Source organism: Artemia sp. Qi Xiang Cuo, chromosome 8, assembly GCF_049724085.1.
Source record: "Artemia sp. Qi Xiang Cuo chromosome 8, ASM4972408v1, whole genome shotgun sequence".
In the NCBI taxonomy this organism is placed as follows: domain Eukaryota; kingdom Metazoa; phylum Arthropoda; class Branchiopoda; order Anostraca; family Artemiidae; genus Artemia; species Artemia sp. Qi Xiang Cuo.
In genome coordinates, this window is record NC_142801.1 from 18,776,693 (window position 1) to 18,803,873 (window position 27,181).

The window sequence follows — 27,181 nt, forward strand, 5'->3', positions numbered from 1 at the left end:
AAATCTCTTCGCCCGAGGCAAGTGCCTCCTCTCTACCTCCCCTAAAACCGCCTCTGGGTGTTATTTATTATTAGTAACAGGAGATCTAGATTTATTATTAGTAACAGGGAAACTTCGGAAAAGAATAAACCTCTTTTTCAAAAAAAAACAACTTTAATTTCATTTTACTTCACTTGCAGTAGAAAGTAAAACCATTAGTGTATTGGACGTGGGGTTATTTGTGACGTTATTCATATGATTTTTTTTTTCCAAAGTTAAGGCACATACGAATGTTCTCGAATTCGGGCCCACCTAGATCATTTCCTCACACCAAAAAAAATTATAGTGCCATTTCGAAAAAAAATTACAGATAAATAATTCAACATTATTCTTGAAAGTAGTACACATACATTGGTACGGGCACGTGTGCAGATCTTTTTTTTTGGGGGGGGGATAATAATAATAATGATAAAATGTTTGATAATTTAAATAAAAAGTGCCCAAAAATTAGAGAATTTAGGATTTTGTGAGCAAGAGCCCCCTCGTCTTTTTATGTCTCAGCATATGAGGTTTTCCCGTCAAGAAATGCTTCCTTATATCGCCATTAAGAAAAATTAGAACAAAAAATGTTAAAATCTGGAGAAAAGCACACGATGGAATGTAAAAAAAAAAGAATACAGTTGGACCTGAAATATTAGTGTAGGAATCAGACCCCAACCCTCTCTAATCCTAAAGTTTTGCCCGTGTCTCGTGTGGCATCTGTGTCCGTAGATTTTCTCACGGGGAAGCATAATATCCGTATACATTATTATTGGGGCAATGTTGCCAAATGTAGTGCACTTGTGTCTTTTTGGTGATTTTTAAGGTGGTTGTGCATTGAATTTTTAAAAACATTTTTTCAAAGTGAAGCTCTTCGAGCAGTTGCACCTTAGGAGCATTTTGCTCGTAAGATGGTAATTCTGGTGCATTTTCGCTCTGATGGCTGCACTGTATTTACCAGGCATGTGTTAAACACTGATTCACTGATTGGAATGGTGTAAGTTCAAAAAATGATTTAAGGCTGATTTTTAACAAAATATTAAGATAGTTACAGTGAACTTCGGCGGTTAGCAATACTTCTTGGTTTTGAATTAAAGCTCTAAAAACTTCACAATTTTGGAACAACCAAAAGAAAAATCTTAGGCATTTTTATCAGGTATGACCTAAGATGGTTGGCGTTTTCACGTACGAATTGACCTAAGCTGAGTCTAAGGGACATAAACTGTTTTTATTCGGATGTCGATGGTGCTTTAAAAACAAAATATAACCACTAATATCTTTCTTATCGATGTAGCTATTAAAAGTATATACCTGAAAGAAGTCAAATTTTGCCACCTTCCCCGATGAAAAAAGTCTGAATATGGGCCAATATTCGGGTAGTTTCTGTTTTGGATCAGAGTTATAGTAAAATTCGTTTTAATGGCCATAAAATTGTGTCGATTTTTTGTCAAGGGTGGGGGAAGGGAGGGGCAACACATTTTAAAAACGAACAGAAGAATGATTTATAACGCATTTTTTTATGTTTCTACGAGCCGGACAAAACTTTGGGAGGGGGGGAGATTCAAACCCGGTACCCCTCCCTCGGATACAGTCTTGACTTTTTGTTATATGGGTATCTAAAACTACTAACGTAAATTACGCACTTTTATTAAAGCCTATTTTCACGACAATGGCAGTCTAACTCATGTTCCCCTCCCATCTTCATAAAAAAAGAGAAAAAATGCTGATTTTTACATTCTGCCCTACTCTGGTCTCTAGTCAGAGTTGAAAAAGAGCTCCTCGTCAAGAGAAGGGTTGCTGGCCGGTGAAAAAATTACTTTATTTTAGTAATTTTGTGGTTAATTTATTGATTTTCTTTAATAATCTAGTGAGTTATGTGCTGATTTAGTAATTTTTTACTTAAGGCAATGTAAAAAATCACTAGAAATAGTGATAAATCATTTGGGTGGCAACCCTGGTCAAGGAGGATGGGTTCAAAAACGTATTTTTGTTGAATGAATCCAGCGATAAAACACAGGTTCACACGTGGATGGATGAGTTCCATCCAGCTCTCATCCCTGTGAAAATGGGCTCTTAGATTGATAAATTCTCCAGGAAGATTTCAAAGAATTTCGTGTTCAGTCAGATATGCCACTCGGAATTTGCATAGCGACGTTGCTCAGTCGTTACTGCTCGACAAGATATACCAACCTCTGTGGCAACTTAAAAATGGAAGTAATTTTTTTTTTTAATTTTTACCTTTAAGTCGTTTTGTTTGTCTTTTATTGTAAGATTTTGTTTTTGCGTTTTTTTTATTTATTTATTTATAGCCCACAAATGAACATTAGACGTGACACTGCAGAGTAATCGAAAATATGAAAGAAAAAAAAATAAATCATTACTTAATACGAAATATCACTAGGAAACAATAATCACCGTTGTGCATAACCAACACAAAAATCAATAACAATAATCGTCCAAACAATAAAGAACAGTATCAATACCTATAACGAAATAAACGAATAATAATTACTAAAAGTATGGTGAATAAACATGTGCAATAGCTTTAAACTGCCTCAGAATTGCCTTCAGAGCCGAACTGGTAACCGTAAATTATTGAAAAAATTATTTTTTATATATTTTTGTTACTTTTTACGAGTAGGACAAAAAATGGGGGGTGGGGCAAACCCGGTAACCTCCCCCTGGATACGACGTTGTTCTTATCTCCTTCTTTAAATCTTAGAACCACGGGGAAAAAAAAGTTTGACGAAGAATCTGGTTTAAGTCTTGGGAAACTTGTTGTTCAGACACACGGTCCAGGAAAAGCAGGTTTAAGCTAAACTTAGAATACTCCTTTTTTAATAGGACAGGTCATGTACCTCTCTTTCCATAATCTCTAAATTAAAAATATACAAGTAGGGAAAGGTTAGAGGTAGGAACAGTGAAAACGTTCTCCTGGTCCTTAGTTCGGACAGTAGAATTGCGCCCAAAATTCATTGAGCTAGGGCAACTAGATTGCAACGTCTCTAAAGGCTAGTCGCAAGTCGCTCTTACTATTCCAAATATATCTGCAATTTAGTTTTTTGTACTCGAGTTTCAATGCAGATTTGTAAAATCTTAATTCCGTCTAATATTTTGTATATTATTTATATAATATTAAATTAAATATTAATGTTAATAATTTTTTATTATAAGATTATAAAATTATGTTATTTATAAAATTAATATTAATACATTTTTATATTAAAAAAATAATAATTGTAAAATTCTAATCTTAATATTTGTAGAATCTTAAATCCGTAAACTATGCAGAAAGAGTCGTAAAGATTACTAAAAATACTGTTGGACACAATTTTATCGGTATTTTTACCCATTCATAAATCATTTCACACCTTTTCAGGTCTTGCGATGGAAAAAGATTCTAATCGCAATTCGCCATCTTTAAAACTAGAAATAAATGAGGAACCAGAAGAAAAGAAATCATCAATACTCACTCACGTGATTGGGGATTTCCTGATTCATGAGTGTGAGTATCCCGTTTTTGAAGCATGTGAGTAGACTCTCAATGCTTCTAATTTATTACTAATTTCTCACAAATTTTTAGGTGTTACTAGTTTGAGAGACTGAGTAGACTCTAATGCTTCTAGTTTGTTACTAAGTTCTCAAAAAATTTATAAGTTTCTTTAGTTCAGAGACTAAGTAGATTCTCAGCGCTTCTAATTTGTTACTAGTTTTCTCACTCATATTGCTTCTAATTTGTTACAATTATTTTTTCTCTGTATTCTACTAAAAATATGGGATGGAAACTGAATCGGGCATTACTGTTGCCATTTTTCTTGAGACTAAAAATATGGTTTGCTCCTAAATTCAAAAGGCTACTAATAATTAACATACGAATGACAACAAATACTTAACATACAACTGACTGACAAATAATGAATGACTAATTTACTAATTTAGATCGATCTAATTTAGCTACTAAATTAGATACTAATTTAGATCGATCCTTAGTTACTCAGCCTCTTTCTCGAAAACGCTCGAATACTCGAAAAAATTCATCTTTCACTTGAGCAAAATACGAATCAAGTATTCTTAGTGACAAATTTGAAATCGATTCTTTCTGGCCTAGAAACGACGAGGATAAATACTCATATATATCGGATAACTAATTCCTTGATAGCGTTGAATTATTTTCTTGAACGCATGCGTGAATTTTCTTTGGGGGGAGGAGAAGTAAGTTCTAGGAGACTGAAAAACAGGGTGAGTTACACGAAAATATATGGAATTATGAAAAAAAAAACGAATGACTCAGCTTTGTGTGGGTTTGTCTAGGATACATTCAAGGGCTCCAATTGAGTGAGAGTAAGAACGCACATGCCCCCCCCCCGTTTTTTGAAAAATATGTTTTTTGCATTTTTATTGGGGAAGTTAAACAAAATCGGTCCCTCTCCACCTAGGTTTTAAATGTAACTTTTTTGTACCTTACTTTTTTTTCAAATGAAAAAAAAAATTGCACCACCCCCCCCCCCCACCATATTTTGTAAAATGGCACTCTTAATAGACTGCTTTGCTAGATGCTATTCACGATAAATCTGTGGAGGATAGAATTTATGATATTCTACGCCTCTTCCTTGTTTATTCGAAACCACTCTTGAAAAAAGACTAGGCCTATTTCATTGCTAAAATTGAACCTACAAGATAAAACACAAAACCTAACAGTAAATACCATGTAATTCAATTCTTTCGCCTTTTTATCTCACTGGAAAAACTATCTCACCCTTCTACTAGGTAGAAATATGGTATCTTTATTAGGGGAATTTAATGCCCAGGTTGGTAGGAATAGTAATATATGGTTTCTTAGCTTAGGTATATTTGATGCCGAGAAGGAAATACCCATGACAATAGACTGCTACAATTTCGCAGTTGCAATAATCTAGTGGAAAAACTATCTCACCTTTCTACTAAAAAAGGAGTTTATCAGTCAGTTGTTGAATGCACTGATCAGTAATTTCGTTTTGCTTAAATGCCGGACATATGATTATTCATCTCCTTGGGTGAAATTTCCTTTAAAAATCGCATGAGACAAAAAATTTCCCAGGAAATCAAGTTTTTAAACTCACGAATGGTTTCAGAGAATCTGTCAATTACCCTCCCACTGCATGTACTAAAACTAGAAATCGTTTCGTATGGACTCATGTCGCCTCTTCTAGGAGGGTCAAAAGTGCCTATTCGCTTAGGAATGATTTGGTTAAAGAAATATACGTATCTGCTTATACCAACTTCTATGAATGTGCATGTAAACATACTCCAATGAGGTTGCTCATACCTTCTCCTAGTTCCTCCTCCTTCCCATATGATTTTTTTTAAATAACATTAAATGTATAAAAAACTAAATCCGCTTGTCCCTAAATTGTGTTCTATTGAATTATTGCACCCATCTATCTTAAGTTCTAGACCGTATAAATCTGTAACTATGAGTTAGGCAACGTCAATATAACTTAACTGCAATTATGAGCAATCTAATTTAATGTAACTTAATCGTAGGTCCCAACATAGGGTTTACGAAAAGAGTTATGTTGCCTCCCCTTAACCCTCTCCGAAGGCTAGTGTCAATTTCACTTTACTGACAGAAAGCTAAAAGCTACTGAAAGCTAAAAATATACACATATTTTCTTTACAGAAAAAAGTGGGTACTGTGCAACGTTCAGGACTGATGTATCTCGAACAATCAATTTACTCTTGCTAATCTAATATGTAATAAAAGCCGCGTTTTCAGGCTCAGTGGGTTCGAGCACGGGTTGTTCTCGTCTAGTTTCAAGTCTCTAGTTTTTCGTCTAGTTTTAGCGGGTTCGAAGTTCCAACCCCGTATTTTCCTCGAGAACTCGCTTTGTGAAAACGCTTGATGCACTAGACGAGAACAACCCGTGTTCGAAAACGGGTTGTTCACAACTCAGCGGTTTCGAGCACTGGTTGTTCTCGTCTAGTGTATCAAGCATTTTCACAAAGCGGGTTCTCGAGGAAGAAACGGGGTTGTAACTTTGAACCCGCTGAAACTAGAAATTTGAAACTAGACGAGAACAACCTGTGTTCGAACCCGCTGAGCCTGAAAACGCGGCTAAACTTTCATTGATGGTTTCTTCCTTCTAAGTCAATTCCTTTCAAATTTGATAAAATCTGCTTGCTAAATTATTCTTCTTTGGGTAAAAAGGGAGGGAAAATGCTAGCTTTTAATTATTGATTTGTGTTTTTTAGAGTTTTTTTTTTATCTAGAACGGCTATTGGCTATATGGCTGAAATATTTGTTGAAGTTGTCATTGTCAGTTTGTAGTTGTCATTGTCAATACAAGTTGACATTATCTTGGAAGGAAGAAATCCTCATTTCTTGTAATTTAGATCGATCATCTATGATGGAAAATCATTGTGATCTTCATAGTTGCTGGATCTGAAATTCCGAAAACGGATTTTCATGGTTCCTGGTCTGAAATGCAAAATCAAGTGACGAAGATTTGTTGGGGTAATATTACCCCCCCCCCCCCTACTCATCTACACTTGAGTATGCAAATATACTATTCCATTTTAAAGTCAAAAAGGTTATTCGATAGCACCCTCCGTACCTATTTTTAATACTTAGACTAGACATATTTCCCCAAACGAAGGGAGGCTATTTTGATGGCTAATGGCCCAAAACTACTAACAAATTTGGGTCTTAAAATGCACTTCTTGAGCCTTCAGGCTCTTAGGGCTTCAGATGTTCGTCGATCGGTTGCTGAAACTGCCTTTCGGGGGTTTCTATGGCATGCTAATTTTGATAATAAAGTTTTCATCAAGGTAGTATCGCTTTTTGGAGATGATTTTATCTTTTTCTTTAAAACTGCGGAAGTTCATTTTTGTAGTGATAACTATTGATCTAAACTAATTAGGGGTTGTAAAGAAAACTAATTTTGATGATATACTTTTAATCAAAATTGTATCCTTTTTTAGGATCTTATCTTTTTTTAAACTATGTAGGTTCCTTTATTGATAACTATTGATCTAAACTAATTTGGGGCTCTGAAGAAAATTCAATTTAATGATATACTTTTAATCAAAATTGTATCCTTTTTTAGGATCTTATCTTTTTTTAAACTATGTAGGTTCCTTTATTGATAACTATTGATCTAAACTAATTTGGGGCTCTGAAGAAAATTCTATTTAATGATATACTTTTAATCAAAATTGTATCCTTTTTAGTCAATGTTTCCCTCCTTTTCTTTAAAACTATGATAATTCTCTAATGTTGATAACTATTATTAATTAAATCTAAACTTAATAATAGTGTTATATTTGGAATCAGTCTAAAGACTTTATATGTGCATTATATTTTAATGTATTTACTGGTGTATATACAGGGATTGCTCTTAACTTACCATTAACTTTCATAAACGGTTTGAATTCTAAGCAAGAATTATTTTATTCGCTATTTTGGTTTAATTATTTAAAATATATAGTTGCTCCTTCATACTTTTGAATATTAAGATTATGTGAATAACTTTAATTGTCATTTTCAGCTTCTGAACCATTCCCAGTTGTACGCTTATTTCCACCATCACCCGGGAAGAAAAAAGCTCGGGCGGAAGATGGCCCACCAAGTAAGTTTTACACTTTACTTTATTTTTTTCTCTTTGTCTTTGTTTTTACTTCTCCGTTTAATTTTCCTACCTTTCTAAAAGATCATCTTGTAAATGAGCTTTCCTTTCTTTGCGTCTTTATGTTGCATCATAGTATTTCCTTGAACCATTCTGAGGCTAATTGAAGCGATAAATTAGAGCCATCTGTTAAAGGATAATATCAGAGACAAAAAGAAAGCTTATTAATGCTTTTGATTTTAAAGCGCTACCCTGGGTTCCCACTGATGTAATTTCACGCAAAAACGGCCGTTTTTGCGTGATCCGTCAAATTTCCTCCGTTTTTTGCTGCAAGTTTATGCGTCATAGTGGTTCAACGGCTGCGTTGAAATATTTTACTGAGCCATTGAAAATCGCAGCCGCTATTTTAAATTGAAATCATTGTAGAGCCATAAATTTCAAGTAACTGAGAAACTAAACATGTTATAGATAAGACTTATATTTTTCATTAGGCATAATGAACCAAGGCTATTATAGGTTAGCCGTTTGAAAATTTTCTAGGCTTCTAGAATTCGAGTTAGCCTATTCTTATGCATATGATTTTTAAATATAACATAGTATATTTGCGCTTCAACGGCTGTAGTGAACCGTTTCTGTGTGAACATTGCTGCGAATTTCCCGCATCCGCTATCCATGAGCCGTTTTTCGTGAAAAAAAAAATCGCAAAGGCTAATCGTTTAAGAAAAAAAACTCCCAAAATTTTATGGTATTTCCGTCTTGCTTCTACTCCTCGTGTATTTACAAAAAAAAATTACTTTAAAAAAAATAGTTTTACTTTGAAAATTTTTGAAAAGTAAGTTTAAAAATAAAATACTTTTCAAGGGAAGAAAAAAATTAAGCACTTCTTTATTGGTGGGGATAAATGTGGAGTGGAGTGGTGGGGATAAATTCCAGTGGTGTGGTAATGTACCCACTGCTCATACTGCCACAAAATTCAAAATTAGCACCCTAAATTAATTAAAATATTTTGATTTGTCATGTTGTCGGTTATGTTGAATTAAGCAAGTATAGAAGAGGCAAATGGAATGTTAGGTTATTACAGATATCTAATCTGTAATAACCTGTTAGGGCATGTGACTAGAACTAAAAATGATTTTCAAGATAATTTCAAGCATCAAAATATTTTACCAAGCATATCAAAATATTTCAAAAAACCATCTTAAAAAATGGATCGATAGAAATGCAACGAGAGTTAAGTACTATTGATTGTGGCGCTAAGGGTGATGGATTTTGAAAATCCATGGGCGGGGATAAATAATGTATTGAAAAAACATCATAAGTATGGCCGTTGAAAGCCTAATATAAAAATAATGTGTAAGGATTTGTATAAATGTTTTTTATATTTAAATGCACGTACTAGTTGCTCTAACTAAATATCGGAGATTTTTTGGATTTCACCAACTGAAAACCTGCATGGGGAAAGAAATCTTAAATTTTGCTCATAATCAGGGTTGCCACCCCTGGTGATTTACCACTATTTCTAGTGATTTTTATACAGCCTAAACAAAAAAAATCAGCACATAAATCACTAGATTATTGAAGATAATTACTAAATCAACTAAACAATGACTAGAATCTAGTTATTTTTTTTCACTGGGTGGCAACCCTGCTCATAATGCCTCATGTGGCTTGTGAACGCGTGGACCGTGCTATGGGCTCGAGAATGTACTGAAAGTACCAAGGGCAATGAAAATGAAATACGATTGTTGAATTGGTTAAGCGGAATCTTACTGAACCACCATATATATCTTAAAAAATTAGGAAAAATTGGTTACTCAACTTTTGATGAAAAGGGTTCTGGTAGTACCGTGATAAAATTACGTTTGGTAAAAAGTCGTCAAAAGTTAGCTAAAAATAGGCTAAAAACATTTGACACCAAAATGCTGTTTTGTTGATTTATTCTCTCGGTTCATTGTGATAACACTAATAAAATGTGATACCACGCTAAAAACTTCAAAATTTTGAAACAAAAAGAAAAGCCTTAGAAATCGCAGCTTTGAACAAACATGAGATGGTTTCAGGGGGGGGGGGCAAAAAAGCTTTTATTTGGATATCTTCGGTACTTTAAGGCTATTTTTGAATGGATTTTGCTGTTTTCTAAAAAAAAATTGTTTAACTTTGATGTTGATTTTTTTTTTGTCTTTTATAGTGTTACTCCTTATTTTTGGGTATATCCTTTTATTCCATCTTTTTGTTTATTCTTCCGCTACTCTTTGATTTTTACCCATGATTTTTAAAGTCTTTATCGATTTTGAACGAAGGCTGCGATTTTTATCGAAGTCTGCGATCGGTCTGAAGGAGTCCAGAAAATTTATCAATAATTGCCTATAAAACACTTTCTTCCTTATCTTGACCCTTTCTCCTCCTAAAAAAGTTTGGACCCCCCTCTGAAGGGTTGGACCGACTTACACCTACGTGCAGAAGCTTAAAACAAGTCTGCCTCTTTTGAAACTGAGTTTTGGCAACATTGGAATTATCATTTGATGGGGAATGCGTATCTTTCCCTGTTTCAGAGAAAACCCAAGAAAGTTTTATAAGTGGGCCTTTACAGTAAGATAAAAGTGGAATTATTATGGTCCTCGCGTTCTTTCTTGGGCCCTCTTCAGGGATCTCAATTTACGAAAACGTAGACTGTGGCGAAGTAACATACTTTTCTATTTTTAGTGGAGGGCTAGTTTTGTCTTTTTTGTATTGAAAACACCAGATAAAAAAAAAGGTATTTTCTTCAAAATATAGGGTGGGGGCAAAAAAAAATCTACTTGGGCAGAAAAATCTACGGGGTAATTACTCCTCTCTCCTACATGACTTGCTTGTCCAGCTCTTCATTTTAGGCTTTGTTTTAAGGTTTACCTGTTTTTGCTAAATTTTTGAATGCATCAGCGTGTTCTTTCTTCTCTTTGTCAGAAACTGCCTGTTCTTCTGTTATTTGATTGTGACTAGCTTTAAATTTTTAATCTTCTTCTTCTTCCAGGAAAGAAGATAGCGCTAGATCCGGAAACGGCAACCTGCAAGGAATGTGGAATAACTGATACTAACACCAAATTTGACAAGACTAAATCATACTGCTCCCCTTCTTGTGCCAAAAAGTAAGTAGTATAAACAGCTATAAATAATCTATTTTTCCTCATTTGTATTGTCATAGCCAGGGGAAGGGGGGACGCCTGTCCCGGGGCAGGTTCTGAGGGATAACAAGCTTTTTATTTGTGTATTTTGTTTACTTATATTGTATTAGTGATGGGAGAGGGGATTAAACTCAGTGGCGGATCCAGGGGGTGCCCCCCCTAGCGTCGTCTAAAGTAGTGTAATTTACTTAATTAACGCAAGTTTGTGTTAATTAAACTTGCTCCTAACGCAAGTTTATCGGATTAACCTATTTTGCGCCCCCCCCCCCAAAAAAAAAATCCTGGATCCGCCCCTGGGTAAACTGATATTGTCCTTGGTGCTGGAAACCCTAGTTACGCCTCTGCTCATTTGTGTCTTATAATGCCTTTATGTTTATTTACTCATTAGTCAATGCTTTAGGCGAGCATTGTAAAATTTTTCACGAGCGGGGAAGGGTCTTGAGCGAACATTTATTTTTAAGCCTAAAATTTTCACTTTTTATTTTATTTTTTGGATATGAATCTGACGTCTAGAAAAAACATGTCTAGGAAATGAGTCACTACGTATCTCCAATTCTAGAAAATGTCAATTTTTCCTTGAGTTATTTTTGGATTCTGGGGGATTCTTGAATACAGGAAACTTAGTACCAGAAACTATGGATGAAATTGTAAAGGCTATTAAATTTTGGTGGAAATTTTAGGAGTTCCAGCATGAGTCATTATAAATTTTTGATAAATTCAAAAATTTACAAGTGTGCAGATATTCACAAGGACTAGACGTATATTGTCGGTCTTGTGTAGGTGATTGCATTAGTATCAAAGCTGTATCCATGGGGGGGGGGGGGGGTTTAAGCACCCTCCTCCCGAATGTTTGTTCGACTCGTAAAAACAAAACAACAAAGAATATAAACAAATTTTAATGGGTTTTTAAGTCCCCCCCCCCCGTACCCCCAATGAAGGTCCTGGATACGGCCTTGATCGGCATGCAATTTTTGTCAGCAATGGATGGTGGACATGTCCATACCTATCACGGTCATTTGAAAAGCGTAAAGAAAGATCTGAAACAAAAGAAAACAAAATATCTGTCCAGTTTTTGAAACGGCCTATTTTTCCTAGATTTAATCGAACACAGGAAATTATGAATAAAATTACGAAGATGTCAGATTTTGGGGAGATTGGTGCTGGATATGTACAACTTCAATCACTTAGATATTGTTTATTGTTATTTGAAAAATTTTAAACCGCGGTATTTATAATAAGTTAATATAAACGTTTAATAAACTTTTAAATGTAATTATAAACTTTATAACGTCACTTTTTAAATGACTTATTTGTCAAACCTTCAATTTATTTTTCTTTAATCGAGTTTATGTTATTCCTGGGGTGTCAAGTTGGGGGTGGGATATTTGCCCCCTCCTTAGATTTCAAAAAACACTTTTTTGGTATTTTCATAGAAGATGCCTTTTTTACCATATTAGGCTAATTGAAAATAATCGAAAAACATCACGATTGTTACCCTAAATTTTGAAAAAAAAAATATTTGCCACGCACCCACCTCTACATTTTTGAATTGACGACATTGTGTTGTCCCACGCATTTTCAGCGTGCTTTTACCCTTTATTCCTTTTTTTAGGGCAAAGCAGGTTAAGACGGAAACTATTAGCAAGGAGAAGAACAAAGAACAGGAAATGGGTAGTCTAACGAATGGAATTACCCCAATGGTAAATATTTTTTTCTGCCAACTTGTCTCTGAACTTTTCTTGTCAATATATCAAATTAAAACGTGTATTTTTAACAAAAAGAAACAGAAATAACCAACTTATGGTGAGCTGACTTTGTGCTTTTGAATCATTACAAGTCACACATGCACAGAGTGTATCGAGGCTAGTATTGGAATTTATCCGACGTGAAGTATAAAAAAAGGAAGACAATCACTGCATTTATTACTTTCCGAGGACCGGAGAAAAAGTTTCTCTCCCCCCCCCCCCCCCAGCACAATATCTTAAGTCACCTTGTCCGTCCTTCAAACAAAAAACTGTCGTTGAAACTTTCAGCATAATCCCTCAGCTGTGAAACAAAATGGGATAGACTTAACAAATTATAACATTGGACCCCCTCCCCCAAACCTGTTTATTTGAATTATTTATTCAACTGTATGTGTAAAATAGTCTAACATAGATTTAATCTCCGAAAATACAACTTTTACCCAAAAAGGAATACACTTAAAGTTTTGCTTTTTACGAACCGGAAAAAGCCCTGCCTAGGGCTTGAACCAGTGACCCTAAAATTGGGAATTGCTGTACGGTCTGAGCAAGCCTGGCCCGTTATTTGATGTTACTCATATTGTATTATTATGTACGGATACACGGGGCTCCTATTAACGGGTTTTCTCGAGAGTCTCAGACACTTATCTACTGTATAAAGCATAAAAATCGTCAATGATAATGGTAATAAGCTTACCTAAGCTATGGATGTCAGGTATTGTGTTATCTTGGAACAATAATTTCGACAGGACCTGTGCCTGTCATCATCAGGTTCAAATTCAAAACTCTTGCCAGAATATAAAATCACTAAATAAAATAAAACTAAAATCACTGAACAACACTAGTAATAAGTCGAACCTGGAATTATTGTTGTAATATGGCTCGGATTTCGGTAGAGGCATTGATGGCCGCTATCCTAGTAGATCTCAAAAAGGTTGGGTCTTTAGAAGTATGGTGGAGTTTTTTGCGAGTTCTTAGCCTATGGGTAATGGGTTCCCAAATTTCACTGATGCGGAACTCTCCATTGTCTTTATTAATGGCTGGTTTGTTTTTAGCAATTTCCAGAGCTTCTCTGATTTTCTGCTTTAAGAGTTGTGGAACAATAGCAATAATTTGAGCCTGGTCAAAATTAACGGAGTGAGAAGGGTTTTCAAAAATATGATGGGCCAGTGCAGAAAAATTATCTTCCTCCTTAAGCTTTGTCTTTTTAAGGCAGGCATCAATGGAATCAGCATGTTCTTTTAATCAGTGATGTAGAGATCTCATGGTACGACCTATATAGGTATCACCACAACTGCAAGGAATCTCATATACCCCTGGTGGATCTGAAGTGATCTTATCTTTGCCTTTGTTTAAGAAGGAGGAGACGGTCATTCCAGAAGGAAAAAACACCGTAAAGCCTAGCTTAGTGAGTTTGGAGCTTAAAACGTCAGTAATCCCCTTAATATAAGGTAATGACAAAAAGGGTTTATCTTCTTCAGTCTTAGGGGAGCTCTTGGTTTTTGTGCTAATCTTTCTCCTGGAGATAACCTTATCAATGACTTGTTGGGGGTAGCCATTGCCCATAAGAACATCTCTTATATGATCAAGTTCAGCCTTCAGCTCCAAATCAGACGAACACACTACAAACGCTCTATCAACCAGCGAATAGACTACAGAATTTTTAATTATTGGGTGGTTATAAGAGTCATATCTCAGATATCTATCACTATGAGTTGGCTTTCTATATACACTCAAGTCAAACCTAGTTTCCCGTTTGGTAATGAGAACATCTAAGAAGGGTAAACTGTGGTTATTTTCAAGTTCAATGTTGAACTTTATATCTGGATCCTGCTGGTTAAAAGTATTGAGAAAGGATCTTAATGTGTCTTCTGTCCCATTCCAAATTATTAGGCAATCATCTACATATCTCATGTAGAGTTGGAGATCCTTGAAGTCCTGCTTGAAGATATTATTTTCGATATATTGTAGAAACACCTCACTAAGAACTGGTGCCAAGGCTGATCCCATTGGTATGCCCCACTTCTGTTTGTAGGTTTGATGCCTGAAAGTGAAGTAAGCGTTGTTCAGACATAAAGACGTGAGAATAATGATGTCTGTCGTGTCTAAGCTGGTCAGTTCTTTCCAGGAATCATCATTTTCCAAAGCAGATGGTAAAGCTGTTATAAGTCGGGGCAAGGGAATGCTAGTAAACAGAGATACAACATCGAAACTGTATATTGTGGTATTCTCCAAGATGTTGGTGCTTTTTAGCTTTTCAACTGCTTCTTTGGTATTTCTTATTGTGTGTTGGCTGCTAAGAGTTATGGATCTTAAAATACCAGCCAAATACCTTTCCAACTTTTGTGTAGCTGAACCTATTGTTGTCACAATAGGTCTAAGGGGAATAACTGGTTTGTGAATTTTGGGTGCACCATAAAATCTAGGAATGACCGGTCTGACAGGAATGAGTTTCCGATAAAGTTGATCATTAATCCTATTTGTGAGACTAAGATTATCCAAAGCTTTTTTGATATTATCATAAGCAACCTTTACAGCATTGACATTAACTTTTTCATATACTTTGTTGTTATTCAGGAGGTTTAATGATTTGCTGACGTACTCAATCTCATTGAGGATTACTATTGTATTACCTTTATCAGCTTTGGTAATTATGATGTTGGTATCTTTCTTGAGATCTGTGAGGACCTTCATTTCATCTCTTGTTAGATTCTCCTCAATATGTTTCTTTTTGGACAAAGCTTTTCTGAGGGTATTAGAAACCAAGCTTCTAATATCTTGTGGATCAACATTGATTGTTTTCTTGTTTAGAATTAAAGCTGACTCTACATTGGAGATGATTTCTTCTACTGGTAAATGTTTGGGGGGGATAGAAAATTTCCATCCTTTTGAAAGAATGTCTAATTTCTTTTGGTCAAATGTTTGTTGAGTTAAATTGATGACTGCTGGACCTGGTGCCACTCTAGGATTATGTGTAACCCTAGTAACAAACTCCCCAATTTTAAGTTTTTCTAGCTTGTCTACATTTACTCTCCTGGTTGTTGAAAAACAAACTTAAAATCTTTGTCATGGATCATGCCAACCTTAGTGAAATCTTCTGGGCTAAGAGTATTACTCAGTAGCTGTCTAATTGTGTTGATCTGTTGAAAAACCATTTATCCCCTCTGTTGGAGGTCCTTTAATTCATGGTTAATAAAGATTAGGCAAGCTCTGTGTTGAGCAGATTTATCGTTCTTGCTAGATATTTTCACTCTGGGTCTCATAGAGTGTGGAATTAAATCTTGTTTCTTACATTGTTGTAAGAATTTTTGGTGATTAATGATTCTAGCTTTCTTCCTAAATAGGAGAGATAGATCTTTGACTTGCTTGGCCACATACCCTCCATAGGTCTTACTAATATATTCTCTGAGGCCAACCTGACTCTTGTACATGATAATGGTAATAAGCTTACCTAAGCTATGGATGTCAGGTATTGTGTTATCTTGGAACAATAATTTCGACAGGACCTGTGCCTGTCATCATCAGGTTCAAATTCTAAACTCTTGCCAGAATATAAAATCACTAAATAAAATAAAACTAAAATCACTGAACAACACTAGTAATAAGTCGAACCTGGAATTATTGTTGTAATATGGCTCGGATTTTGGTAGAGGCATTGATGGCCGCTATCCTAGTAGATCTCAAAAAGGTTGGGTCTTTAGAAGTATGGTGGAGTTTTTTGCGAGTTCTTAGCCTATGGGTAATGGGTTCCCAAATTTCACTGATGCGGAACTCTCCATTGTCTTTATTAATGGCTGGTTTGTTTTTAGCAATTTCCAGAGCTTCTCTGATTTTCTGCTTTAAGAGTTGTGGAACAATAGCAATAAGTTGAGCCTGGTCAAAATTAACGGAGTGAGAAGGGTTTTCAAAAAATATGATGGGCCAGTGCAGAAAAAGTATCTTCCTCCTTAAGCTTTGTCTTTTTAAGGCAGGCATCAATGGAATCAGCATGTTCTTTTAATCGGTGATGTAGAGATCTCATGGTACGACCTATATAGGTATCACCACAACTGCAAGGAATCTCATATACTTCTGGTGGATCTGAAGTGATCTTATCTTTACCTTTGTTTAAGAAGTAGGAGAAGGTCGTTCCAGAAGGAAAAAACACCTTAAATCCTAGCTTAGTGAGTTTGGAGCTTAAAATGTCAGTAATCCCCTTAATATAAGGTAATGACAAAAAGGGTTTATCTTCTTCAGTCTTAGGGGAGCTCTTGGTTTTTGTGCGAATCTTTCTCCTGGAGATAACCTTATCAATGACTTGTTGGGGGGTAGCCATTGCCCATAAGAATATCTTTTATATGATCAAGTTCAGCCTTCAGCTCCAAATCAGAGGAACACACTACAAACGCTCTATCAACCAGCGAATAGACTACAGAATTTTTAATTATTGGGTGGTTATAAGAGTCATATCTCAGATATCTATCACTATGAGTTGGCTTTCTGTATACACTCAAGTCAAACCTAGTTTCCCATTTGGTAATGAGAACATCTAAGAAGGGTAAACTGTGGTTATTTTCAAGTTCAATGGTGAACTTTATATCTGGATCCTGCTGTTTAAAAGTATTGAGAAAGGATCTTAATGTGTCTTCTGTCCCATTCCAAATTATTAGGCAATCATCTACATATCTCATGTAGAGTTGGAGATCCTTGAAGTCCTGCTTGAAGATATTATTTTCGATATATTGTAGAAACACCTCACTAAGAACTGGTGCCAAGGCTGATCCCATTGGTATGCCCCACTTCTGTTTGTAGGTTTGATGCCTGAAAGTGAAGTAAGCATTGTTCAAACATAAAGACGTGAGAATAATGATGTCTGTCGCGTCTAAGCTGGTCAGTTCTTTCCAGGAATCATCATTTTCCAAATCTGATGTTAAAGCTGGTATAAGTCGGGCCAAGGGAATGCTAGTAAACAGAGATAGAACCTCGAAACTGCATATTGTGGTATTATCCAAGATGTTGATGCTTTTTAGCCTTTCAACTGCTTCTTTGGTATTTCTTATTGTGTGTTGGCTGTTAAGAGTTATGGATCTTAAAATACCAGCCAAATACCTTTCCAACTTTTGTGTAGCTGAACCTATTGTTGAAACAATAGGTCTAAGGGGAATATCTGGTTTGTGAATTTTGAGTGCACCATAAAATCTAGGAATGACCGGTCTGACAGGAATGAGTGTCTGATAAAGTTGATCATTAATCCTATTTGTGAGACTAAGATTATCCAAAGCTTTTTTTACATTATCATAAGCAACCTTTACAGCATTGACATTAAATTTTTCATATACTTTGTTGTTATTCAGGAGGTTTAATGATTTGCTGACGTACTCAATCTCATTGAGGATTACTATTGTATTACCTTTATAAGCTTTGGTAATTATGATGTTGGTATCTTTCTTGAGATATGTGAGGACCTTCATTTCATCTCTTGTTAGATTCTCCTCAATATGTTTCTTTTTGGACAAAGCTTTTCTGAGGGTATTAGAAACCAAGCTTCTAATATCTTGTGGATCAATATTGACTGTTTTCTCGTTTAGTATTTAAGCTGACTCTACATTGGAGATGATTTCTTCTGCTGGTATATGTTTGGGGGGGATAGAGTATTTCCATCCTTTTGCAGAAATATTTAATTTCTTTTGGTCAAATGTTTATTGACTTAAATTGATGACTGCTGGACCTGGTGACACTCTATGATTATGTGTAACCCTAGTAGCAAATTCCTCAAATTTAAGTTTTTCTAGCTTGTCTACATGTACTCTCCTGGTTGTTGAAAAAACAAACTTAAAATCTTTGTCATGGATCATGCCAACCTTAGTGAAATCTTCTGGGCTAAGAGTATGACTCAGTTGCAGTCTAATTGTATTGATCTGTTGAAAAACCATGTTTCTCCTTTGTTGAAGGTCCTTTAATTCATGATTAATAAAGATTAGGCCAGCTTTGTGTTGAGCAGATTTAGGAAGAAAGCTAGAATCATTAATCACCAAAAATTCTTACAACAATGTAAGAAACAAGATTTAATTCCACACTCTATGAGACCCAGAGTGAAAATATCTAGTAAGAACTATAAATCTGCTCAACACAAAGCTGGCCTAATCTTTATTAATCATGAATTAAAGGACCTTCAACAAAAGAGAAACATGGTTTTTCAACAGATTAATACAATTAGACAGCAACTGAGTAATACTCTTAGCCCAGAAGATTTCACTAAGGTTGGCATGATCCATGACAAAGATTTTAAGTTTGTTTTTTCAACAACCAGGAGAGTACATGTAGACAAGCTAGAAAAACTTAAATTTGAGGAATTTGCTACTAGGGTTACACATAATCCTAGAGTGTCACCAGGTCCAGCAGTCATCAATTTAAGTCAACAAACATTTGACCAAAAGAAATTAGACATTCTTGCAAAAGGATGGAAATATTCTATCCCCCCCGAAAATATACCAGCAGAAGAAATCATCTCCAATATAGTCAGCTTTAATACTAAGCGAAAAAACAGTCAATGTTGATTCACAATATATTAGTAGTTTAGTTTTTAATACCCTCAGTAAAGCTTTGTCCAAAAAGAAACATATGGAGGAGAATCTAACAAGAGATGAAATGAAGGTCCTCACAGATCTCAAGAAAGATACCAACATCATAATTACCAAAGCTGATAAAGGTAATACAATAGTAATCCTCAATGAGACTGAGTACGTCAGCAAATCATTAAACCTCCTGAATAACAACAAAGTATATGAAAAAGTTAATGTCAATGCTGTAAAGGTTGCTTATGATAATGTCAAAAAAGCTTTGGATAATCTTAGTCTCACAAATAGGATTAATGATCAACTTTATCGAAAACTTATTCCTGTCAGACCGGTCAGTCCTAGATTTTATGGTGCACCCAAAATTCACAAACCAGATATTCCCCTTAGACCTATTGTTTCAACAATAGGTTCAGCTACACAAAAGTTGGAAAGGTATTTGGCTGGTATTTTAAGATCCATAACTCTTAGCAGCCAACACACAATATGAAATACCAAAGAAGCAGTTGAAAGGCTAAAAAGCATCAACATCTTGGAGAATACCACAATGTGCAGTTTCGATGTTGTATCTCTGTTTACTAGCATACCCTTGCCCCGACTTATGCCAGCTTTACAATCAGCTTTGGAAAATGATGATTCCTGGAAAGAACTGACCAGCTTAGACACCACAGACATCATTATTCTCACGTCTTTATGTCTGAACAATGCTTACTTCAGTTTCAGGCATCAAACCTACAATCAGAAATGGGGCATACCAATGGGATCAGCCTTGGCACCAGTTCTTAGTGAGGTGTTTCTACAATATATCGAAAATAATATCTTCAAGCAGGACTTCAAGGATCTCCAACTCTACATGAGATATTTAGATGATTGCCTAATAATTTGGAATGGGACAGAAGACACATTAAGATCCTTTCTCAATACTTTTAACCAGCAGGATCCAGATATAAAGTTCACCATTGAACTTGAAAATAACCACAGTTTACCCTTCTTAGATGTTCTCATTACCAAACGGGAAACTAGGTTTGACTTGAGTGTATATAGAAAGCCAACTCATAGTGATAGATATCTGAGATATGACTCTTATAACCACCCAATAATTAAAAATTATGTAGTCTATTCGCTGGTTGATAGAGCGTTTGTAGTGTGTTCCTCTGATTTGGAGCTGAAGGCTGAACTTGATCATATAAAAGATATTCTTATGGGCAATGGCTACCCCCAACAATTCATTGATAAGGTTATCTCCAGGAGAAAGATTAGCACAAAAACCAAGAGTTCCCCTAAGACTGAAGAAGATAAACCCTTTTTGTCATTACCTTATATTAAGGGGATTACTGATATTTTAAGCTCCAAACTCACTAAGCTAGGCTTTAAGGTGTTTTTTCCTTCTGGAATGACCGTCTCCTCCTTCTTAAACAAAGGTAAAGATAAGATCACTTCAGATCCACCAGGAGTATATGAGATTCCTTGCAGTTGTGGTGATACCAATATAGGTTGTACCATGAGATCTCTACATCACTGATTAAAAGAACATGCTGATTCCATTGATGCCTGCCTTAAAAAGACAAAGCTTAAGGAGGAAGATAGTTTTTCTGCACTGGCCCTTCATATTTTTGAAAACCCTTCTCACTCCGTTGATTTTGACCTGGCTCAACTTATTGCTATTGTTCCACAATTCTTAAAGCAGAAAATCAGAGAAGCTCTGGAAATTGCTAAAAACAAACCAGCCATTAATAAAGACAATGGAGAGTTCCGCATCAGTGAAATTTGGGAACCCATTACCCATAGGCTAAGAACTCGCAAAAAACTCCACCATACTTCTAAAGACCCAACCTTTTTGAGATCTACTAGGATAGCGGCCATCAATGCCTCTACCGAAATCCGAGCCATATTACAACAATAATTCCAGGTTCGACTTATTACTAGTGTTGTTCAGTGATTTTAGTTTTATTTTATTTAGTGATTTTATATTCTGGCAAGAGTTTTGAATTTGAACCTGATGATGACAGGCACAGGTCCTGTCGAAATTATTGTTCCAAGATAACACAATACCTGACATCCATAGCTTAGGTAAGCTTATTACCATTATCATGTACAAGAGTCAGGTTTGCCTCAGAGAATATATTAAAAATCGTCAAAAAATACTTAGCTTACAGGAATAAAAAATCACAAAAAACGAGGAGTGGAGGAGGAGAGTAAAAATAATAAAGAAGATTTTAAATTGGCAGAGGAAAAATGTTGAGGAGGTTGGTAAGTTTTTTGCATCTTCGATTACGATGATTAGGGGCATTTACTGAATACTTGCAAATGAAGGAGGTTGAGTCGAAGGGGAGTAGAGTTTCTGGAGGAAATTTGAGGATTCCGCATAGCTCTTTTGCCAACGGGAGTTTAGACGAACACCCTTCTTTTTTCCGGGGGTGGCTCAAGACAATAAAAGGCTCTCTAATTGTGTAGCATTAAGCCACACCAACAGAATTGAGTTTTATTGACTCTCTCGCGGTGGCATCTTTCGAAAAAGCTTTTAAAGTTTAATTTCAGTTCTACGAAAGACCATCTCAGCAATCTTTAGTCCCAGATTTGGGGCTAGACTTGATTCAGTTAATAATTAATTTCAAAAGAAGGGCATATACACTGTTATATATTTTGAGTAGGGCGAAGACAGATAACCTTTTTGTGCCAATGGCAAGCCTTAAGATATCTCCTATTATAGGGATATAAATCTTTTCCCTTTGAGGGAAAAAGTCTTCTCTTCTAGAGAAAGCCTTATTGAAACTACTAAGCGGTCTTGAATATCGGCTGAATTTGTTTCGTTTGTTTCAGAATAGCTAAATTAAGTCATTTGTTGAACCTCTTAATAGGCTATGCGCCAAAAATTAAGTCTCCTTTCATGATTCAGTAGCCACATTTTATGCTAGTTCTACTTTTTATTAATTCAGATATAATCTTCTCTGCATTTGACTTTTCATTAATATATTATACGATGTGAATTTACAATTAATATGCAGTATTATTCATTAGTGTATAATTTATTTAGGTTACTTCACTGTTGAATGGCATTCATTTTCTCTAAAGGTTTCTTGAACAGTGTTGTCGGATGGAGTCCGCTTGATTGATTTTGGCGGTTTGAGAGTATGAGTTCTCCAAATCAGCGCATTCTTCAACCCGAATTTTGTTTGAAAAATTTACATTCGGCGAAATTTACCCACGAAAAAAAGATGCCTTTAGCTCATTTCCACTTTTATGAAACATTTAATGAATTCTTGATGCGAAATAAAAAATAAATGGTTTGAAAAACAAAAAACATGATTTTCTTCAAAAACCATTGATTTTTCGACTAGCTGTAGCACTAAGCCGCCTGATAAAACCTTAAAATTAAAAATATGTTAGTTTTAATGTTAATGCTTTAGTATATCTGCTGATGACGATCGTATGTGGTCAAAATTTCCAGACTTTTGTATCTGTTTTCACTGTCTAATAAATGGACTTATCCCCATTTGAACGTTTATTTGTTCGTTGAATAATGTGCTTCTAATACTAGGCTCTAAAAAAAGAATTGACATTTTGCAATTATATTTTTATAAAGAAATATCTTATAAAGAAATTACACTTAAAAGAGATATTTTGAAAATAATCTAATCAAAATAAAATAAAATCTGTAAATTCCAACAAAGTCTGTGACCAAGGATTTACCAGCTTTTTTACCAAAAGTCAATGTTTTGTTATTTATTTTTAACTTTTACATATACGTCAATAATTACTAACTTACTGTGCTCAGTAAGAATGATAAGCTATACTCGACTATAGTAAGTAGGATGAAACGAAAATAGTAAGACAGGTCTAACCAAATGCTTGTAAATTTCAAAGGTTTTCGGTGGCGTTTATAGAAAATGACTTACCATCTAAGATGACCTGACCCATGCTCTTTCCTTTGGTGGATGCTCTTCCTGAGCTCTTTCAATCCTAAATCGATTCCTTCTCTTCAGAAGGAAAATAAAAAAACTGCGTTGAGATCAGTCATGCAACTGTTGATAAACAGGGGCGTAATTGGCCAGGGGCAAGGGGGGGGGGGCAACTGCCCCCTCCAGACCCAAGTTTGTCGCCCCATCTGAAATTTCGTTTCTGCAAAACAATCTTTTCAAAACTAAAATAAGCCTGTATAATTCAAGTATCCTGATAAACAGGTCAGTTTTCTTTAGTATATCTTTGCCTTTATGGTAATATGTGGATCATTTTTCACTTTTCGCTGTCATTTTCAGTTGATTTAGGAAATTTAGCCCCAACTTCCCCCCCCCCCCCCCGCCAGGTGTTTTGACGAAATTACGCCACTGCTGATAAACTGCAGTTGACTATTAGTGTTCATAATGTTTAGTTTTGGAAATCTCGCGCAAGGGGCACTGTTTTTCTACCGCTATCGTTTGCCCACTGAGCTGCCGAAATCGGTGCCGAAAAAAGTTACGTATGTCCGTCGCTTAATGTTTTTGGGTTTGTCCCTCTAAAAAAAATTCAATATCTATTTGATTTTATATGTAATGGAGCAACAAGCGTCTTTGCTTGTATTCAAATTTCACTTGATGAGCATTATCTCATTTAAGTTTGAATTGAATCGTTTTGAATTTTAAGGTTAAATCTTTGTTAACGTTGCACCTTTCTTTTAAGAGTCCAATGCCGTCTCCAACTACGTCAGTCCACCCACCAGTGTTGTCAGTGCCAGGTGGGTCTCCACTAAAGTCTTCAGAGGAGATGTCAGACAAAGATCTAGACGCAGAGTTAGTTATGTTAGCAGCACAGCAGAATATACAGGTGGTAGAAGCAAGGATCTCTCCACCTGTTGTGAAGAACGACCCCTGCAAGTGGACGGTAAGTCGTTTTGCCCTACAAAACTGGCGTAAACCCGGCCCTATTTAGAGAAGACCAAGAACTGTACAAAAACACACAGTGTTACAAGATCCAAGAAATATGTGCCACTTCCAGGTGTGCCAATTAGGGGGAGAAGGGGAAATGTCCCCCTTATATTTTGAAAAAAGTCCTGGTATTTAAATTAAATAATAAAACGATCCTCTCCCCATGTTTGCCTCCCCCCCCCTCCCGAATGTCTATTTTTTGAATTGCCATATCTGGGCACGTTTCTGGAAATATGTGACACTTTTAGGTGTGATAATTAGGGGGGGAGAGGGAATTTGACCTCTTTGTATTTTGAAAAAAGTATTTTTGGTATTTTCATTAAATAAAAAGAAGCACCTTCCCCCCTAGATTTTGAAACATGTTTTTTTCGTATCTTCATTTTAAAAAAAATCGAGAAACATTCCCCCCCTCCACTCTCTATTTTTAGAAATGACATATCTGGACACGTTTCTGGGGAAAAAACAACACTTATACCGTATTAATTCCCATAATATGTACAAAAACTATTACGAGAAAAATTCTCGACTGTTTATACTTTTCACATGGAAAATGTCACAAGTAGAGTCAGGGGCGTCGTTTAGGGGTGGCAAAAATATTTTATACATCCCATGCCCTTTGACTATCCAGATATGGACCCCTCCTGCCCCCCCCCCCCCCAATAAAAATGCTGGAGATTCGCCCTTGAGTAGAGGGAAAGGGTTTTGGAGATCAGCCATAATAAAAAGGGCACAATTTCATAGGTGGTTATTAGATAGTTGTGTTTTTTGTAATTTTACTCTTTTTTATACAATGTTTATAAATATTTCATTTGTAGTTTAAGTGGCGAGAATTATTTCGTTAAATGATTGAAAAAAATTCAATTCTTATAGATAAGATCGTGACATTAGTTTATATTGAACCATACCTATATAGAATTCATAAAGACTCTTAAAGAATTAGCCAAATTTCTGCGGTACTGATACTACACTACAGTCACTAAAACTATTAACTTAAATGCTGATAAAATTAAGAACTGTAGCTATTTCCCCACAGTTAGAATAAGTTAAAGTTGCAGTGTCATATGTTCCTCTCACTTCGTTTTTGCGAGATCACGACCCCTGGGTAGGGACGTGCATAGTGAAGACGAGGAGGGATTCGGACTTCGGCAATTTTTTTATACGATACCACATATATTTAGCACTAAAATTTGCAGGTAATTTGCTCATTTTTGTCCTCCCCCTATCCCACCCCCTCGAAATATATTACGTGCCTAATCCTAAGTTTGACACCAATGTAGTTATTTCTAAGTTAAAATTTTACTTATTGATCAGCTTAAACAGCTTTTGAGTCAAAGTTATTGAAATTGCTCCTCGATTTGTCTGCTCTGTGTTCCGTCACTTCAGACTAAATTTGATACGCTAGACTAGGCTAGCTCTGGGTCGACGAAAAAAGGAATTTTTTTTAAATGGTGTTTAAATGGTGTGACCTATAGTTTAGACTAAGATCGTTCACTGCTAGCTTAATAGCGCAGACAGAAAACAAAAAATTTGTAAAAGAAAGTCAGTTTAAACCGTAAAGGAGAATAATCGGGAAATTAGGAGGGGAGGGGTAAAATTTTATCTTAAAATCTAGAGGGGCGAGGCAGTTTTTTTATTTTTTTAATTTTTGTTATGAAACCACTGGAAAGGCCATTTGTCAAAGAAATGCCAAAAAAGTTATTTTTCAAAATCTTGGGGGACAAGGGCCTCTCTTTCCCCCAATTGAGACCACGTAACTCGAGTTTTCTTTACTTGGGAATATTATCAGATATCGAGGCTAGCTTGGTCATAACTTGGAAGAAATCAGTTGTGATGTTTAGTTTATTGAATAGTGGACATTCAAAGCCTGTCTGAAATTCAATTATCTTCGGCTAACACTCATTACATCAAGTCATTCAGTTCTTTAAAGTTCCGTGAATGAAGTTCCGTGCGTACTTTAACATGCCTGAAAAACTAAGAATAAAGCCTTGGGCCTAGCTATGGGACAAGGTTTGATATTGTCCCCTATAAAATTATCCTTGAAAAAATCCTCCAACGTATAAAGCTGAATTCTGACATAAGATTTAATTATCTTCCATCCCTAGATCCCCCTCCAGAATACCTAGCCATGCCCATCAGTACTTCGCCTAAAATAGGCCTAACTCGTACGAATAAAGAAAAATTACGAGAAGAATGACGAAAAGAAAAAATTATTAGGCACTTTCCACTGTAAACCCATAAAATGAGGGAAGAATGTAAGTGGGGTACACTCTTTATTAGGATAGTCAACATACGTATTCCATCTTAAATCTTCGTTCAAAAGTATTCCATGTATTTTAACTGTTTCTTTGTCGATAGGGAGGAATTATAGCAAGTGTGGCCGTGAAGCCTTATGTGGAAGAGTCATATAAGCTATTATTCTCAGTATCCGTCAGTTTCACCTGTCTCAGTTCAGCTTTTAATTCACGGAAAGTTCTCCTCAAGTCAGTCTGTTCCCTTGTCAGACGTTTTAGTCTCAGTATTATTACAGTTAAATCATCAGAAAATTAGAAATTTTCGTGAATTTCTGTCAAAACGCGGTTGAAAACAATTAGAAATAAAAAAAAAACGGCCTTAATTTAATGCCTTGTGAGCCTTTAACTGCAGAAAATATATACGAATTCAGACGTTTCACGATCTTGGACTTTGTCACGCTGAGATCTGTCAAAACTATCGAATCTACGTACAACAAAATGATGGGCGCCCATAACCAGGCCCAGATTTACCAATAGGCCTGGGCGTAGGGGCACACAATGCCACGTGGCGCACTAAATTATCACTGAGTGATTTTTTTTTTCTTAACAAAACTGAACTGATGTGATTTATCGTCAAAGTGCCAGGTGCACTCTGCCACCGCGCTGCCTATTCACAGAAAAGTGATTTTAAACAACACAGGAATTCCGTGGCCACGTATAAACTGTCAGATTTCTCCCAAGAATGGCAGCTAAGAGTTCGGTATTACCTCTCTCTTATTACTTTTGGTTCATCAGTTGCGTTCTGGTCAGTGCTTCTACTATCCCCAAATTTTCGGAGATTTCTCCGAAATTCCACAAAAACGAAGGGGTAAAAACGCATGGGCCTAAAAACATCAAAGCTTTAAATCCGGTCCTGCCCACAAACTTAGTTTCGTCTACTACTACATATTAGTCAAGACTGTAAAAGCCT

The 27,181-nt window shown here is 35.7% G+C and overlaps 1 protein-coding gene across 5 annotated transcripts in view; it reads left to right on the top strand.

Moving 5' to 3' along the window:
- The window catches only part of LOC148949213 (uncharacterized), a 175,326-nt gene that overhangs the window by 143,937 nt on the left and 4,208 nt on the right, over positions 1 to 27,181 (top strand). For 3 of the 5 annotated variants that reach the window (XM_089093257.1, XM_089093253.1, XM_089093258.1), the window contains exons 14-18: positions 3,398 to 3,547; positions 7,545 to 7,625; positions 10,633 to 10,747; positions 12,396 to 12,483; positions 23,736 to 23,936. In XM_089093257.1, coding sequence (XP_088949383.1) covers positions 3,398 to 3,547; positions 7,545 to 7,625; positions 10,633 to 10,747; positions 12,396 to 12,483; positions 23,736 to 23,936 — 635 coding nt within the window. The remainder of the gene's footprint in view (positions 1 to 3,397; positions 3,548 to 7,544; positions 7,626 to 10,632; positions 10,748 to 12,395; positions 12,484 to 23,735; positions 23,937 to 27,181) is intronic. The other 2 variants (XM_089093256.1, XM_089093259.1) reach the window with 2 other exon arrangements.